The sequence below is a fragment of the Anabas testudineus genome, chromosome 11 (assembly GCF_900324465.2).
Source record: "Anabas testudineus chromosome 11, fAnaTes1.2, whole genome shotgun sequence".
In the NCBI taxonomy this organism is placed as follows: Eukaryota; Metazoa; Chordata; class Actinopteri; order Anabantiformes; family Anabantidae; genus Anabas; species Anabas testudineus.
The window spans coordinates 3478774-3497435 of record NC_046620.1 but is presented as its reverse complement, the minus strand read 5'-3'; the positions used below and the strand labels follow the sequence as shown (position 1 = coordinate 3497435).

At 37.4% G+C, this 18662-nt stretch overlaps 1 protein-coding gene and 1 long non-coding RNA gene across 2 annotated transcripts; one reads left to right on the top strand and one right to left on the bottom strand.

Moving 5' to 3' along the window:
* Positions 1-1261: 1261 nt before the first annotated feature.
* Positions 1262-8886, bottom strand: LOC113154278. Its single transcript, XR_003298021.1, has 3 exons — positions 8494-8886; positions 6784-6827; positions 1262-5815 (listed from the first exon to the last, which is right to left on the bottom strand). It is a non-coding gene; the product is annotated as an uncharacterized LOC113154278 (long non-coding RNA).
* Positions 8887-8974: 88 nt separating this feature from the next.
* LOC113154276 (chitin synthase chs-2-like) lies at positions 8975-18186 on the top strand. The gene is made up of 22 exons (XM_026348374.2): positions 8975-9057; positions 10011-10146; positions 10340-10528; positions 10642-11521; positions 11735-11915; positions 12028-12123; positions 12339-12500; positions 12793-12967; positions 13085-13186; positions 13309-13450; positions 13542-13742; positions 13855-13970; positions 14090-14258; positions 14417-14596; positions 14704-14982; positions 15070-15244; positions 15333-15367; positions 15465-15535; positions 15818-15928; positions 16022-16236; positions 16373-16460; positions 17113-18186. Exons 1-22 carry the CDS (start codon positions 9017-9019, stop codon positions 17233-17235), a joined length of 3867 nt encoding a protein of 1288 aa, XP_026204159.1. The 5' UTR covers positions 8975-9016; the 3' UTR covers positions 17236-18186.
* Positions 18187-18662: the final 476 nt, after the last annotated feature.

The following is an 18662-nucleotide window of genomic DNA, read 5'->3' as shown; positions in this document are numbered from 1 at the left end:
GCTATATGCATGATAAATAACCACGTTTGCATGAACTACAGCAACACTCCAGAAACACAGTTTGTAAGTAACTCGACTACATAATTTAGAAAGTACAAAAAGGTTCAGGGCACCCAGATTCTTCAGATATGTACCATAACAAATGATGTTTTAGTTCCCTTTCAAAGGGGAATACGTTTCACTTCTTCCTCCTTCAGTTGTTGGGTTAAGGGTTTAGTCGTTAATCTCTGAACAATTATCAGTGTCAATCAAACAGGTGCACCGAGTCCCTGTGGCATGTTCCTAATAGTTTTTGTTAAGATCTCACAGGAATCCAAGCAAAACAACATGCAAAAAGATATTAACAATTTACCCACTCATATGGGTAACTTTTAACAATTTAATTCACAACAGAAAATAATGACTGGCTTTGTCTGCGACACAATTATTACATGGTTATGACATTTTACTGTAAGTCAGACAACAGACTAGGAAAAGAGGAAGTGCTCTCGGTTTTTGATGAGTTATTAACGAAATGAAAGTGGATGGAATTTCTTGTGCTTTCTTTTGTGACCTACATTTGTTTTGAGAGGTCAGAGTGTTGTGTTTGTCACACGATGAACAGAAGTTAAGGAAGAAGTTATTTTAAAGGCTTAAGCAACATTCATAGTAACCTTATCATGTTTGTTCTATATCTAAACTAAACTCAGATGTCTTCACGCTTGATCAAAACCCTAAACAGGTGTTTCTATGTCTAATCTCAACCAAAACACTTTGTGTGCACAGTTGTTGTCCAGCACTTTGGAGTGTTTAGGGTGTAAATAAGTGTTATAGCCATTGGAAGAGACGTCAGCCGTCATAATATTGTCTCCTCACGTTAAAAGTGAAGCAATTAAATGTCACAGGACTTGTTGCAGTGTTTTTGCTTTAAAAGCAAAATGTACTCAGATTTCCTGCAAAGGTGAGATTTATTCTTATTTGTTGTGACTTTTATGCATTTGGTGGTTGAACCGACAAAAGGATGAAACACTCATATGCTCACATCTTTTCCAGTGGACGATATATGTATTCATACTCTGAATCATGCACAAACAAAAACGGTCATGGATCTCAGTTCAATTTGGAAAATGGATTTTATTGTAATATTGAATTGAAGTGAAGTGAATAGAATTGAGTGGATTTGTTTTAGCTCATCAGCACAGTTGGTGTATACCGTGGCAAGAAAAACTTTGTGAACCTTTTGGAATTTCATGGTTTTCTGCATTAATTTGTCATAAAATGTGCTCTGATCTTCATCTAAGTCACAACAATAGAAAAACACAGTCTGCTTATATGTATATATATATTTATAAGCTCATGTGCACACGCTCATGTACAGGTTGGCTCAGATCCACACTATCTGCTTAAGATCATTTGTAATTGAAACTAGATCTCAAGGTTCTTTGTCTCTGCCTACGTTTCATGTTACAGTTTACATGCATGTCTGCCTTGACTCCGAATCTTATCATCATTCTTATGTGAAGTTCATCCAAGTGGGTGACAGATGTGATGGGATTTCCTCCAGGTGTCCCAGAGATGTTGCTTTGATGAGACTGGGAGAGACAATCCAAAATCCAGACGCTAATATTCTGAAAGATTTCACTAATTAATCTCACAATAGTCATTTCAGCTTAGCATTGGGTCTTTGCTCATGTACTAAAAAAAACATCGCAAACTACTAAATATTAGTCCAGTGGGAGGTTGCAGAGGTGGAGATTTACAGAGAGTTACATTTCCTAAAAGCAGGTTTGGTGTAGATACGTTGACTGAGTGCCAGATGTGTGTGCTTAAAGATATTTGAGGTCACGCAATTTCAAAGTTTGTAGAACATGTGACTACGAAAAGTGTGCTCGAATAGAGGCATCTGGTGGAATCTGACACTCCCCTCTCTTTCTATATAATTAGCATGTCCTTGATTTTATGACCTAAATTAGCAAAAACTGACTTGAATCACGTGTTTGTATTAACCGTGTTAAACAAATCTGTAATTGGGTGAAATCAACAGAATAAGTTTGTTCATTTAATCATTAATAATTAGAGACTAGTAACTAACAATAAGATACGAAGCAGTGCTTCTGGTTTTTCATGAGTAACAGGATAGATGAAAGCAGATATAAAGTGATAGTGTCTGTGTCTCTTCAGATTGAAAATGGAAGGTTATTATTTAAACCTTCAGCAGCTAAACAACAATTTTAGTTTATTTTTATTTGCTTTTCTCATGTTTCCTGAAAACAAAGAGCTGTGAGGAGAAGCTTGAAACGTGAGTTCAACGTGAGTTGATTTGGAGATAAAGCAGGCAGCTTCCTTGTTTCTTCAAACTGTGTTTGTTTGACTTTATACCCTGTATCCTGAGAAAACACAAAGCCTACATTTATAGTTTTAAAAAGACAAATGAGCAATCACTTTAACACGGTATCTACGTGAGAACGTGCACCATGTTGCAGGATGAATACGGTCGTCATTTAAATATAAATGACGACCGGTGTAACTGTGTAATTAAAATGGGAGATTATTATCTTTTACATTATGACAAAGAAATCAAAGCAATACCTCTGTAATTACATTACAGAGCCACCCTTCATGAAGCATGATGGGAATGCAGAAGCAGCCCGACAGACCCAGCTAGGTCCCAGAACGTGAATCTCACCTGTTTAAACTTAAAGCAAAGAAACATATTAGTCTCAAATATATCATGTGTAAGAGCTACAAAACAACAAAAACAACAAGGTGATATTTCAATGGCTGCTGCTTTGAAGTTGAGTTTATTTAGCCTGGTATCGGATGAAATGTCTTTGTACCTGAGTCAAGATACTTGTAATTATCTGACAATGAGTCACAGCAGTCGCTCTAAAATCTATTGCTTCTATCACGTGAAAACTTCTTCTCTCTAAATCGTGACCTCCTTAGTATAATTTCCTCAACCACAAAACTTCTTTAAATTGATGAGGTTCTCAAACAATGCCAAAAAGAAAGGTGTCGGCTGTGGACTATTTCAAAGCACAGAGTGTGCACGTTAGCATGCTGTTATTAGTGTTTAGCCCAAAGCCTCCCCATGGTTCAGAGCACCCACAGGACAACAACTTGAATCATGAAGCAGCATCAAACTTTGTTGAGATCAAAACAAATGTTACATCAAAACTAGTGGATATGTCTCCATTTAGAAATATGTAAAGTTTGCAGCAGAATTTAAAAATGTTACGTTGTTAATGCGCACAGTTTTGGCCCAATTCCTTTTAATAAAAACTGATCTAACTATCTAAACTAATCTGCCTAGTCATAGTCATAGATCTAGACAGATTAGATCTAGTCATAGATGTCCAGCTTTTCTCCGGATGTTTGTTCAACCTGTCCTTTTTTGTCCTTTTGTACTTTAGTACAACAGGAATGAGACAGTTCCCAGTCAGTGATTGTGTCTATGATTTTTTCCTTTGCACCTTTTTTTTGACCACAATAGAGGTGAACAGCTTTGGCTTATCTATCTGTCTGTGAGTCATTTATTTGAATCCAACTCCAAGACTAAGAGGACATGAAGAATGGCAGATAGTCAATTAAGTGAATTGGACAGTATGATGTCTTACAGTATTACCACAGGGGGAAGAGCTTTAATCGCAAAGCAGACAGCTTCAGAGAGCCGTGGCCCAGAGAAACCAGTCCTTTAAGAAAACAAGTTAAGCTTGAGCTTTAGAACAATGAGTCCACTGGAGGAAAGATCACAAACCTCTAATGTTGAAAAAGGGATAGTTGGAAACAGGCAGGACATGTGTCCTTGAGGACCAGGGTAAGGCATTTGAATTAGGGTGACAGTGGGGGCACTTTTCTGCAACCTTTTAGCTATTTAAATAGCTAAAACTACTGCTTTAAAAGAGAGAGTGGTTCCCGTTGTGACGTTATACTCAGTTGTGAGATGAGATACCTGATGACTTCACTTCATATATAGACTACTAAATACAGCTCCTTACTGAGCTAATTATGCCACCGAACAGAGTTTCTATTAATAATTTGTATTATTCATTACTAATTATAAGCTGGGGTTAAATGACCAGCTCCACCCCCCGGCCTACCAAGAGTAACGTGCAGTGTATACAAACAGCTTCCAAGATGGCTGCTGGAAGACAGAGGGGAATTGGGGATGTAAGGAAATATGAATTTAGAGAAATCTAAGCACCACTTTTATGAATGAAATGTCACAGACATGTTTAAAGTGTTTCTTATTTATAAAAAAAAAGAGTAAAAACGGCCATAACAAAAGCACAATAGACAAGGTTAAAAATGAACTCTGGTTCATTGACCTTCAGATGTCCGTCCCCTTTTAGAGCACATTCCAGAAAATTGTGATAGAAACCATTAATGCGCGTTTACGCATTGGCATCTCCACCCCTTAAAAAAAGATAAAACCTATTATTAGAGCTCAACCGTTAATTAGGAGGATGAGTCACAGAACTGGGGTAGAAGTTGTTTCCCCAGTAACGATTGTTTGGTTTGCCCATGTTGATCCTTTACTAGCACATCAAGCATTGTTATGTTAATGAAGGGTTTTCCTATTAGAAGCAGTTGTGCACGTAAATGGTAAATGGTCTGTACTTTAACAGAGCTTTTCTGCCTTATACATTCACTGGCTTGTTAGATACACAGCCGCCCCTTATTTTAATAATAATAATGTTTTAAACCATCAGGAACTCAAGTGAGCTCAGCATGTATTGTGGTCAAAAAGTTGTCCACAGAATCTTTTTGGAAGCAAACTATGATTGATTTTTTTTTGTTTTTTTAGCCCCTTTAGCCCTTGTATTATATGAGCTATATATAAAATAAAATAGTCATTACCGTCAGTCAATGTGCCAAACACTGAATGTGAAGTATGGGAACCTGATGTATCACCATGACGTTTAATTGTCATTGTGTTATTACCATTCCATTAATGTTTGCTTCATTACATGAGTACAGCACTGAAGGGCATCATGAAGTTTTTTAATACAACACTTGCTGCCATGAAGTAACTACTTAACAACAGAGGGAGAAGACCTTCGAGGTCTATCAGTTACTATCGGGGTTTCCAGCTCCACTTCCTGCGTGACTGTGTTTGGTTTAACTACCCACTCTCTTTCTGCGCCTCCCTCAGACTAAAAACATTAGCTGTAATCTGTAGCTCCAGTAATGTTGCACCTTTATTCTATATAGATCTAAATAGATGTTCTAACTGTATAGAAGAATATATACGTTCATTAATTAATATATATTGATTTGATATATTAAATGTCGATCAATATATATTTTTGTGACAATATATTTTTTCTGTTTTTACACACACTAGATATACATTCACCTCATACATTATTTGACTGTAACGATACCTAACTGTTCTCTCTTCTCTTCTCTCTCTTTTCCCTCTTCCTGTCTCTCTGTCGAGCTACACGTCGTTCCACCCTCTGACCTCTGGACCTGTCTGACTTGTCCTGGTGCCCCACTTCTGGTCGGAGATCTCGTCGCTTGGATGCCCCATGTGGTCAATGTGGTTACTGGGGGTGGTTCCACTCTGCCATGAAGACAGTCCTGGCCTCGGCTGACATCAGCTGGACTCCACATTAACTTAAAGACATTAACTGTTATACTGGACTTCCTACTGCCAAACACACAGTATGTAATCACCAATACGAGAATGGGTTCCCTGTTGAGCCTGGTTCCTCCAAAGGTTTCTTCCAGTTGCCTTCTCAGGGAATTTTTACTTGCCACCGTCGCCTTTGGCTTACTCATCAGGGACACTGTTCATGTAAACTTCCGTAGTTTCTTTGCTTGTGTAAAGCTGCTTTGTGACAATAACAATTGCAAAAATAATAATAATATAGTCAGTTCCATTGAATTCAATTTTATTTGTACAGCACTTTTTGCAACGTGGCCATATATATTTTATTCACAAATTATATATAGCAAAGTATGAAAGTATAAATAAATAAAATGTATATTATATTTATAATTCAATGATTTGTTTTTCACTAATCATCCAAGTCACTTCTTCAGTATCAGACAAAGAAGTCCAGCTGCCATGACTTAACTTCCAGATATCTAAGAGGTCATTTGCATTAATAACATCACGTTGTATGTGTCCTTCTGCTTACATCTTGAGCACATATTTGGATGTGTTTTCATGCTTAGGTTGCTGGGATACCCATTCTCTTTATCATGCAACATGATCTAAAACATCTTCTCCTTGTCAATTTCAAGTCAATTCAAAATGTTTGATTTTTGACTTCGTAGATTTAAAAAAGAAAACAGTAAAATCTCAAGTGTTATAAACATGAATCATTGAATCCCTTTCCTCCTAAATTCAGCCAAACCCTCAGCTTGTTATGCATTGTTGGCTGAGATGAGATAGTGACATCATCAGGGTGATTTCCTCCAATTTCATTTTGCATCACTACTGTCAGCTGTAAAACGTAGGATTCGTAACTATCTGTGCAAACATGTAAAGGCACATGGCAGGACTTCAGTCTCAGGGTTAGTTAATGGGCCCCTAGTTCCACTCTGGCAGCAGAAAGGTGGCGTTCTGGTCAAACTGATAACTAAGAGGTGAAATAGAGTAACGGGGTGCGTGTATGAAAAAATGGATTTAATTCCTGAATGGTTGATGCCACTCTTATGTCAAACAATTTGAATTCAAGCTGAAAACACTGACTTTGCTCTCATTCTTTAATTTCAAATTCAGTGTGTTGGTGTCCAGAGGCCAACTTTTGATAATTCTATTAACGCTTTGTTTAGAACAGGGATACTCACCAATGTCAGGTGACGGGAATCTGTCTGAGGTTTGCTTGTTGAACCTAAGCAAACAACAAATGAGAACATGTCCAGGTCAAATGTTGATTTATGATTATATGAGTTATAGGCAGCAATTTGTAGTTCTAAAAAGGACATTTGATCTATGAATATCAAACATGCTGCTGTTTGACTTAATCACAGAGGAATCTTTCTTTGATTACTGTCAAACGGAAGTAACATAAAAAAACAAACTTCTGACATGTGGCAGCAAAAACAAACAAAGAATTTCTTTAGAAAACCAGTCATGCATGAGAGCCTTTTATTACCACCATGAATCAAAACTGCTGTCTGAACAGATATGTCAACAATTTAGTTTATTATTATTTTTTTAATTGTTATTTTAGCAAGTCTTATGTAAGACCACAAACCCACCCACACCCTATTACATTCTAAATACTTTCTCATCTATTGAAGTCAATCAATCAAATGGCTCCTTGATGACACACTGAGGAGTGGTAGATACTAAGACAATGGAGGACAATTAATGGCTTCAACTTAAACAGGGTTTGTATGTGTGCTTTTTATATTTTACTGAACTAGCCATTTAATGTTTTCATGTATTTTATTGACATGGGTGAAATGTTTTTAAGTGTGCAGTGATTTAATCCAAAGTAAATATTTCTGCAAGATTATCCCGTTGTCATTCTATGACGAAGACTTGCAGATTTGCAAAATCTATAACATTCAGGCCTTATGTTTTGTAAAAGTGATGGGTGAAAGAGAGGAGTCAGTGTGTCAGGAAATCAGATAAATGTCTGGTATGGTAAATATCTCAAAGTTGCCAGAATCTGCATATTACCAATATCCATACTGGATGTTCAATGTACAAATCATTACTTTGGAGTCTCTCTTACTGCTCATGACTGTCATAATTCATTCGGAAGTCACTTTTCATCAGTAATAAAGTGTTATTTGAAAAGTCTGCATTTGCAGCATAGTCCTAGTTGTTGAGCTCCATGTGTGTTTGCTTAGTTTGTATTTCTCATGAAAACCAGAACGGACAGATTTTGTTTGGCTTGAGTTTCACTTTTTTGAGACAGAGGTCAGCACGGACAATTGATAATATAAAACCAAGATAACAGCGACTTCAGGAAAATGTTCTTTTATTTAAATACCATGAGGAAGTTAAACAGAACAGGATTCTGGGAAATTGGATAATAATCTGTTATGATTTGGATTTATTAGATATTAGAAAAGGATTTTAAGTACCTGAAATAAAAGTCCTATTCATGCATAATGGCTTAGTAAAAATTATATTATTACATCATAACAATAAATGCACTTATGTGTTCGTCATTTCATTCTTGTAGTAACAATAATTTTCACGCCTTATACATTGTTAGTTTTAGTATAATAATTGTATTCTGAATTACACAAAGTGTCAGCAAAGTCATGTTAAACTGTATTTATTTACAGTAGGAATCTGATTCTAAACAGTAACTAGTAGGTACAGTTTAAAAAAAAAGGATGATACAGCCTCTGTAATCTTGTGAAGTGCCAGTATGAAGTAGCATAAAATATTTACAATAGTAGTACTATAACATTCTAAATACCAAATTGCAGCAAAATGAGCATACTGTAGAAGTTTTCAGATGTAGAACATTCCTCACATAATGAAAGCCAGTGACGTTGTTCAAACATGCTCAGGTGATCATTTAGTGCAATTACCTTCTACATTTGCGTCCTTCCTGTTATTCAGACAGGTTTTGCCTTTCCACCCCTCTTTTGTCCTCCATTAGTGCATCGATATGACTGAGATATGAGTCTTTGCCTGTTTTCCACACAAGCTGTAAAACATCCCTGAGATGCCCACTTGCTTCCAAACTTCCAGCCACTTGTCAAACACACGCTCAAGCTTAATTTTCCAGATTATGTTAAAAATATTCTAATTCCAGATTTGACTTCTGTAAAGCATTATGTTTACTTGTTTTTGTCATATAGCACAGTTATCGATCACTGAAGTTTAAACTACCTGGCTACTTGGAAACATAAAAAAAAACTCTGTTCTACTTTCGTCTGTTTGCTCTGAATTTGATTTCCTTAAACTGCTCACCTGCACCAACTGGGCGGTACAGTAATCCAATAATAAAGTTGGCTACATGCCTGGTTTGACATCACAATGACGCAATGTAGGTGTTAGATACTTAAGATACAGACTTCAATTACAGATCAACCATTTGCCATAATCATCATGGATGAAGGAGATAGCTACGAAGACAACGATATGCCAAAGTAAGTACATGCATCAAAGCAAATTTTTATTTATGCATATTTTTTAAGAAAATGTAACTTTCAGCTAGTACCAACAGCTAAACTATAATCATATTTTCATTATATTTACATTAGATTAGAACAATGTGAACATAATGGAATTTTAGTAAAATATGTAATGTATTTATGAACTGGATTCTTTTTCAAAACATTTTTAAAAGGAAATCTAGTGAAGTAAGTTGCACTTGTTGAATCTGAATCTTGTATGAGATTAAAAGATTAGACAAAACATGATAGATTTACTGTAATTAAAAATATTTTAACAATTATGAACTATCAATTCAACTATCAAATATTATTAAAAGGCAATTCGATAAAAGTTTTAAGATGAGAAGAAATAGTGACACTGAATCCGACAGGCTGATTTCCTCAGGCAGATCATTTCAGAGATTTGGAGCCATTATGGAAAAGTCTTTTTCCCTCTTTGGTAGTATAGTGCATGAAATATTGTATGGACCAATTAAAAGAACTTCTGACTTGTTTGAGTTCAATTGCATAAAGTTTAAGGACATCAAGTTTTTTTAAATATCTATTTTAATATTATATTTTAATATTACATGATGGATTCTGGATGATGCCACTTATTGACTCTACTTTGGAGATGAAGTTTGAACTTGTTGCAGTCACCAACAAAGGCAAAGGCGTGTGAAGGGGCTGTATTAACAAGCTTATTAACAGTTTGAAAAAGAAATCATTATGGCCATTGGTACAAATAATTTAAAAAAAGAAAAATAAGAAGTTCCTTCACCAAATCATTAATGACCACAACAGACATTTAACATTAGGAAAGATTGTTTGTTGTTGTTTGATGGGATTACTATTTTAATTAATAAAGTGTTTCTGACTTGTGGTTATAAATAATAGAATTTGAAGATATCCAAGATCCAATTTGAAAATTTGGTGTCTTTATTTAGGAGGCCCTGGGATACCTGTCGAGAGGTCCCTACCATTGAGGATGAACAAACCCCATGGAAAATTATCAAAGTACTAAAGATCATCGCACTCTCTACAGTCGCCATCTTGGTATTTGGATTGGCACTGTGTAGCAAGGTTTGTTATTTTCACTGTTCATCATTAATACTTTTAGCGTGACTAAAGCTGGACTCTATCTTTGAAGTTGTAGATGTAATTCTAAGTCTCTGTTTCATAAACAGTTATGATATCTTTTATTCTGGAGCAGCTGATGATTTCACACTGCAGCTATAATTTACTGATTCAATTATTTTGTTACGTACTTTTCCAGGCGTCTTTCCTCGTCCTCATCACCTTGGCTAATGAAGGCACAAAGACCATCTCAGCTGACCATAAACCTGTTGCCCTGCTGTGTATTGGTTGCTCCCTCATCGCCTCCAGTGTCCTTCTGTTGATCAAAAGCTTCTGGAAAGCGTGTTATAAAACATCAAAACTGCCAAAGAACACAACTGTTGCCCTGGTATGATGAGAGTCAGCATCTTTTAACTTAATGTCATGTTTACCTGAAACAGATTTCTGTTGGTGTCTTTGCCCTGTTACTCTTAATGTTTTGCTGCTTTTTTTTCTTTTCAGGTTCTGTTCTTTGAGTTTATCGTGTCTGGGGGTGCAGCGATTCTCACCATTGCTGCAATGCCACATTTGGACATTGTGACCAATGTGACAATACTAAACGGTGTAGCCATCGTCTCTGCGCTCCTACAGGTGATTGCTCAGTGCACGGCCAAGGAAAGAAACCGCTTCATTATACCATGCATCGCTGCCTTCGTCCTCCTTTTGCTTGGCTACGTACTATTTCTGGTCTTGTACATCACAAAGAATCCTACCGATACGAAGATGGCTATGTGGGTGGGTCTGGCTGCTGGTGGGTCCATCTTGGTGTCTTTCAACTGGTGGGAGAGCTATTTCAGATTAATCAGCAAAAACAGCAGCTCCGTCTTCCTCAAGAGCCTGTGTAAAGACATGACCACGTGCCAGAATGTCCTGCACATTATCTCCAGCCTGCTCAGGATCGCTGTGACTGCCGCTGTGCTTGGAGCATATGTTCCTCTGTCTAAAATGGACTGGAAAATCCTTAAATCTGTCTCAAGCTTTGAGACAAGGGTGATAGTCATTACAGTGGGGGTCCAGCTGATCGCCTCTGCACTCTGCCATTGGTTTGCATTAGCAGCCTGTAAGATGCACGCCCTGCGACGGTGCTTCATCCTGCCTCTGTACCTGGCCTCGCTAGGTGTAATGGCTCTGTTCGTCATCCCCGTCATTGTTTACTATCAGGACTACAGAAAAAATCCAACCAAGGATGCAATCGCCAACTTCAGCAGCTACTGTGGTGTAGTTGTGAATAACAGAAGCCAGAGTCTGACGGGTAGTGTGTTCCCACAACTGGTTTTGGATGTTACACACACTCTGTGCTTCCTTGACATGTCCAAGGTGGCTGACATTGGAATTCTGACAGGTAATAAAGTAGAATACAAATACTATGCAATTTGGTACAATATATGACAACAAAAAATACACATACCTTAGTTCAGAGTTATGTGTTTCTAGATTAGTGTCAATAAACCAGTACACTGAGTTTGTTTACATATAGGCTAATGGTGGAGAAAAAGTACTTTGCAGTATCAAGGTTCAAATTTGTTCTCTAATGCTCTTGTTAATCGAACCTCAGGGTCATCGTTGTCTTGGTGGCTTGGTCTTGTGTTGGTCACCATCCATCTGTGGCACCTCAACGTGAATCGGATCCAAAGAACCCAAGACCTGTTCATGAGAAGGCTGTACGAAGGAGCTTTCATTGAGCAGTCCCTGCTACTCAACACTCGATTTGACATCCAGATCAAAGGCGGAAAGAAGTAAGTATGTGTGGTGCATGTTTGGGAGCAGTCCTCCACTGTGTTCCCTAAACTCTGTGTGTTGTGTTGGGTGTAAGGACAATGTTCTCAAATTTTATGTTGTTATGTCAAGAATTAGACAAGAGGAAACAGCAATGATCTATTTGTGCGCAACCATGTGGCACGAGACCTACGATGAAATGATGAAAATCCTCATCTCAATGTTCAGGTGAGTTAAACCAACCTTTTTTTTCAAAGAATCTTAAGATAACGTTAAAATAACTGTTATTCCTTACTTCAGTTTCTTACGCTCACACAGAGTTTTGTAATTCAATTAAAGAAAAGTTATTTTCCCATGAGTCATTTTGCTCCATGTTTGTTAGTTGCAGCAGAGTGCTGCTGTATTTCCTCACAGTTCTCCTTTATTTGTTTTGTTTACTGCAGACTGGACAGGCATAGACCAAAGACAGAGCCAAAGTCCAAAGATTTCACCTTCGAAGCCCACATATACTTTGATGATGCATTTGAACACGTTGAAGGGAGTGAGGAAAGTCACCTCAACAGTTATGCGAAGAACCTTGTGGAAGTCATCATAGAGGTTTATGGGTAAGAACCATGGCTGTGAGAGCTCAAGCCTCTGCACTTTTCCAATAGAATAAAAAATAGCTAACTATTATTTAACCCATAGGGGTCTTTTTCAATTATTGTTACCTTAATACCTTTGCAATATAAATATCTATAATTTGTAGAGATTCAGCACTGTATTCATCTCAGTTCTTTAGCAAAACATTTAATTAAATTTATTTGCTACCGTGATTTTACGCAGTCTTATAAAAAAATATTACCAAGAATTGAAATAAAAGAAGACCATCTTTGTTATGTTATTCTCTTCCTTCAGCATCTTCACAAGCATAAATGAAAAGTTCTTCAAAAAGAACCAGAACATCCCCGATCAGCAGATCATAAGGACGTCGTATGGCGGACGACTTGTCATCACCATGCCTTTTGGAAACAAAATCATAGTTCACTTCAAGGACAAAGAACTCATCCGCCACAAGAAGAGATGGTCTCAGGTAATATATTTAGAAAAGAGGATATCATAAGGTCACACTGGAAATTTTTTCTATTTTATAGTCAACAATGCAATTTGAGAATCATTATTTTCATCAACTGGTTTTCTTATTAACCAGATCATGTACCTTTACTACCTTCTGGGCTGGAAACTCATGAGCAAATATTACAAACGCTTGGAGAGAGGAGAAAAGGAGCAGGAGCTCAAAGCAGAGGTTCAGGTGAGATGACTAAAAGACCTTTTTAAATATTTTTGAAATGCATGGATACTGTTTTTTAACTTAGAAGAAACACAGAGTGAGAGAATAAACGTAACAGAAGAAACTTGTTTCTGTTGCACCAGAAAGAGAAGCACAACACCTACCTCCTGGCTTTAGATGGAGACACAGACTTTCAACCCTCTTCTGTGATGCTGCTAGTTGATCGTCTCAAAATGTACCCACGTGTTGGGGCAGCATGTGGCCGGATTCACCCCACTGGATCAGGTTAGAGCGTACAGAAAATCAAACAAAACCATTAGGAGAAAAAGTAAAGAGCTGTATGAAAGTTGGCAGTACCTCTTTATTTTATCTACAGGCCCAACAGTGTGGTTCCAGAAGTTTGAGTATGCTGTCAGTCATTGGCTGCAAAAGTCAGCGGAGCATGTGATTGGCTGCGTGCTCTGTAGCCCTGGCTGCTTCAGTCTCTTTAGAGCAGCAGCGCTGATGGACGACAACGTGATGAAGAGATACGCCACCAAGTCCACAGAGGCGAGCCACTACATCCAGTATGACCAAGGTAATATCTGTCGTGTTAGACCCTTGTGTTTCCCTCGTACCTTTGTTTATTAAAACCTGATTCTTCCTTTGTCCACTTAAACATACTAATCCTTTTTTTCTGTTTCCTGCAGGTGAAGACCGCTGGCTCTGTACTCTGCTGCTGAAACAGGGTTGGAGGGTGGAGTACAATGCAGCATCTGATGCCTACACCAACGCACCTGAAGACTTCAAAGAACTCTACAACCAGGTGAGTGCTGCACATAATAAAACATGCTGCTAATAATATGATTCCAGTGAAAATCCCACAAAAACTTAACAAACACATGTTTTGTATTTACTGACATCACTGGGAATCTTATTCTTCAGCGTCGGCGATGGGGACCTTCTACATTGGCCAACGTCGTGGACCTACTGGGCGACACCAACGTTATTTCCAAGAGAAACAAATCCATGTCCAAGCTTTTTATGTTCTACCAACTCTTTGGCATCATCTCAGCTATTCTGGCACCTGCCACCATCTGTCTTTTAGTTGCAGGTTGGAATTATTTTTGAGTCCAAAGACATAAAATAAACTTTCTGAATACTAATTAGTTGGTATCCAAACTAATGGGTACTAAGTCCTATATTCAAAGACAAAATCAACATGAACAATGTAACCATGTGTGTCTATTTATTCTCTATTATGATCTCCAGGTAGCCTGTCATTCATCTTTGACCTCGATTCTGCCGTTGCCCTGGTCATCTCTGTGATACCTCCTATTGTTTTTCTGATTCTTTGCTTCAAGCTCAAGTCAGACACTCAAATCACTATTGCAGGAATATTGAGTATCATATATGCATTCCTCATGTTGGTGGTGACAATGTCCATCATCGGTAAGTTATATTCAAACAGGAATAACTTTATGTAAACACATCTTTTACCACTTTTTTGAAAGATTCTTAAGACTGTTTAAAATTTTTATCTATTCATCTTCCACCAGGTGCAATGATAAAGCAGCAAACCATCCTGACACCCAGCAGCATGTTTGTCATTGTCATGGCCATCATCTATATCTTCACTGCAATAATTCATCCCCAAGAGTTCCAGCTAGTGTTCTATGGTGTTCTCTACATCATCTGCATCCCCAGCGCCTACCTCCTGCTCACCATCTACTCCATGGTCAACATGAACAATGTGTCCTGGGGCACCAGAGAGTCTAAACCTGCTGCTGGGGCTGCAACACCTGTAGCTACCACCCGACAAACAACAGTGGAGAAAGGTAGATAGCCGATAGCAACTCAGAGTGCAACGCTAGCCCGTATGACCATTGTGCTGACTCATCTGAAGCTGATTTCTACCCCTACAGCCAAAAACACCTTGCAGAAGTTCTTCTCATGCATCAAATGTAAAAATTGCAACCAGAGGTCTCAAGAAGAACAGCTCAATGTCAACCAGGACAACCACATGATCCCAGAGTCTGCACAATCTGAACCTCAGCCGCAAAACACCATTGTAGAAGACATCCCAGAGGAAGAGCAGATGTAGGTTCTGAAGGTGGAACTTTAACCAAAAGCAATCTGTCAGTTGTACAAAGTGTGAGACATTAACGATATTTCTCTTGTATTTTAGGCAAATGCAAAGGGTTTTTGACAACCCTCGCCAATGTAAGTAATGTAATATGTTGATTTCCAATGTGCAAGTGCAACACACTTTCACATTTTCATGTGATCTACTAACCTCCTGCTTTGCTTGTTTACTCAGCTTGGGTCACAGAACTACAAGAACTATCCCAGAACCGTGAAATGCAATTATTGGAAGACTCACTCGATGAGGTGCATATGTATCTTAATTTATTATATGTCTCTAAATCACATCCTTAAACCTAATGACATTTAAAATGAAAGGTGGGATTTGAGGACGGACATTGAAAGTTTTGTTTTTATGTTTGAAACATTGACTATATCCCACAACATTTTTCTTTATGATTATTACAACTAGGACACTTCATACACTGCACATTTTCCATAAGCCAAGTGGTTTATACTGCTGCTGTACTGTTTTGGGAGTTAATAAAGAGATGAATTCACATTAATAATTTGTGTATTTTTCTGCAGGAGGAGGAGGAGTTCTTTGTAGAGCTTCAGGAGAAATACCTGAAACCACTACCTGATGACAAAAAGAGACAGCAAACAATCGCCAGTGACTTGAAAGATCTAAGAAACAAGGTAGACCTACAAAACAGGGCCACGGCACATATCTAACAAGAGACCACTGTGAATTAAATTTTTAATTAATCGTATCCTTCTCATGACACACAGGTCAACTTTGCCTTCTTCATGTTGAATGCTCTGTGGTTGGTGGCAACCTTCACCCTCCAGCTCAACAGCAGCACCTTCTCCATAAAGATCCCAAAGATTGACATCAATCTTCATGTAACAGGAGAAGATGTTCAAATCGAACCCATTGGTTTCATGTTCATTCTGGGATTTGCTACGTCTGTTGTGGTCCAGTTCTTGGCCATGATATACCACAGGTGACCACTTCAGTCAAATCCATTGGGCTTTCTCTTCTGTGATGTGATGCATGATATAGATCATGATGTCAATATATCCTATAAATACCCTGTAACTTCAAAAAACACTAACATTCATGTTTTTTTGTTCATCCAGAATCTCCACCATGATCCATTATGTTGCCTTTTTGGACACTGAACCCAGACAAAAACTCGAAGAAAAAGACTACCGGGCAGGCCACAGGGTATCTACAACTCATTTATTAAAGATGCTTCTTACAAGTGATACTACAGCTACTACTATTACTGCTGCTACAAGTCTTAATGTAACTTATACAATTAATACTATTTAACTAGTACTAATAGTAGTAGTTTTGCAGTGATACTAATTAAAAACAGCATGAATTCCTATCTTATTTTGCATTTTTTCTTCCAATCTTTAAAAACTATATTTTTCTAAGCTTTGTTGATTTTTGAGTAGCATTAAAATAGAAAACCCACTCAGAGTAGGCACTATAATACATGATTGGAAACACTTACATTAACCCAAAGCTGTAATATAAAAGCAACAGCTATTGTCCAACTGGTAGCTATGAAATTCACAATTTGTTCCAGATCAGCATGGTTGTCTGAGAATTTATCTTAGTCACAGAGAAAGGTAAAAGGACAACATTCCCTTTATGTTTGTGCTAGTTAACAGATGACTGAGATACAAAAGCCTTCAGTCATGCTGCAAATGACTTTAAATACTGATGCAGTGGAAACTCGGTGTACTGACATGATTTCAACCGCACCTTTTTGCTACTGTTGTTGGACTAGAATACAGTTTAGCCTACCAGAGGTATTCCAGGTGTGGTGACAATAATATGTATTGTTGTTTATTCCATCTCCTCCCAGGTTGAAACTGCCTCCAACACTGAGTCTAACTCGACTTCTCAGGCAGAGGTCTCTGAACCTGAGGACAGTGAGGATGAGTACTACGCATCCCAACAAAGTTCTGGTGAAGGAACGATGGTGTAAAAACAATCACTCAGCACAACTCAAACATTTTAGCAGTTTTTTAAATTTATGTGGGATTTGACTAAAAATGTCTTTATTATTTGTATTATATATGTCTATACTTAGTCAAGTGCAATTTATTTTTTAAAACACTCATGAAACCTCTTTACCGTAAAGTGCTCTGCAGAAAACAAAGCAAAAAACACATTAGGGTAAAACTGTATAAAGAAGAAAACAACTCAGGGACAAATGAAAGCAAATGTCAGGTCAGTAAATGTAACACTGTCGGAGGTATTTATGAAGAAGCTATTGTGTGTGTGTAACAATTCAATGTGTTAAATGTACTTAAATGTGAAGATAAATGGATGAAGTATTTGAAACAGTATGTGTAGAGCAATGATAATGTTCATGTCGCAGACAAACTAAAGGTATTTTATGGTTTAAAATGTGCTTGGATGTTTGGCAGGTCATTGAATCTTGGAAGTTGGGGAAATTTTACATCAGGGATTCTTTATTAAAATGCCAAATCTATTAGTTGATTGACTAATATAAATGCTATGATATCCTGTTAGAGCATTAACTGCTTTTAAACACACAATAGACTCTATATACTGTTACACAGTCTTGAATTGCAAATCCTAAGCACTTTAAAGTTTTAAGCTATGTCTTTCTAATTTTTTTGTATAGTGTTTGTTTTGAATATTCACTGGGCTACATATATCACAAACAAAAAATGAGTTAGTCATAGAAGGATATTAAGGAAATGTATATTTATTGTGTCTTCATTATGCACTTCAAACCTCCTCAAACCCCCTCAAAACTCCTGTGAATGTTCTCTGGGTAAAAGCAGCCAGGCAACATGTGTACTGTATCAGAGGGAGCACACTGGTTAGTTGTTTAAAATACTATTTATTTTTGAATGTATCATATGTGTTTAATACATACAAATAAACAGAAATGATAGAAAAACTATGATTTATTCATTTTCTATAATAAGTTGTTGTTATAATATGTGTTTTTTAAAATAACTACTTTAAAAAGTTAACGGTTTAACTGGTGTTTTTAGTCTGACTGCTGTCACAAATCAGAACAGCGATCACTATGTAGCAGTAATTCTGCAATCCTTCTGAGGACTTTGATCACAATAGACTTTGCAGCCTCTGCTCTCCTCTGGCTGTCAAACTTGTAGGGCTGGAATAATTGTTTTTGACTGTAGTATTAGTGACGCCTCTAATGACAACTTCTGGTTCAGCCACGCCAGAAGTGAACATGATTTTGTGTTTAAAGGTGGAGCTCTATATGAGGACACACGACTACACCTAAAAGAAGGAGTGTAGTCATTATTTAGCAGAACAAGTAGTGCACGTAGTTAAATGTCTATTTTTTTGTTTTGACACTTGCACGTACAAAGCTTTCATAACAAAGCTCAAGTGTACTTGTGTGAGCAT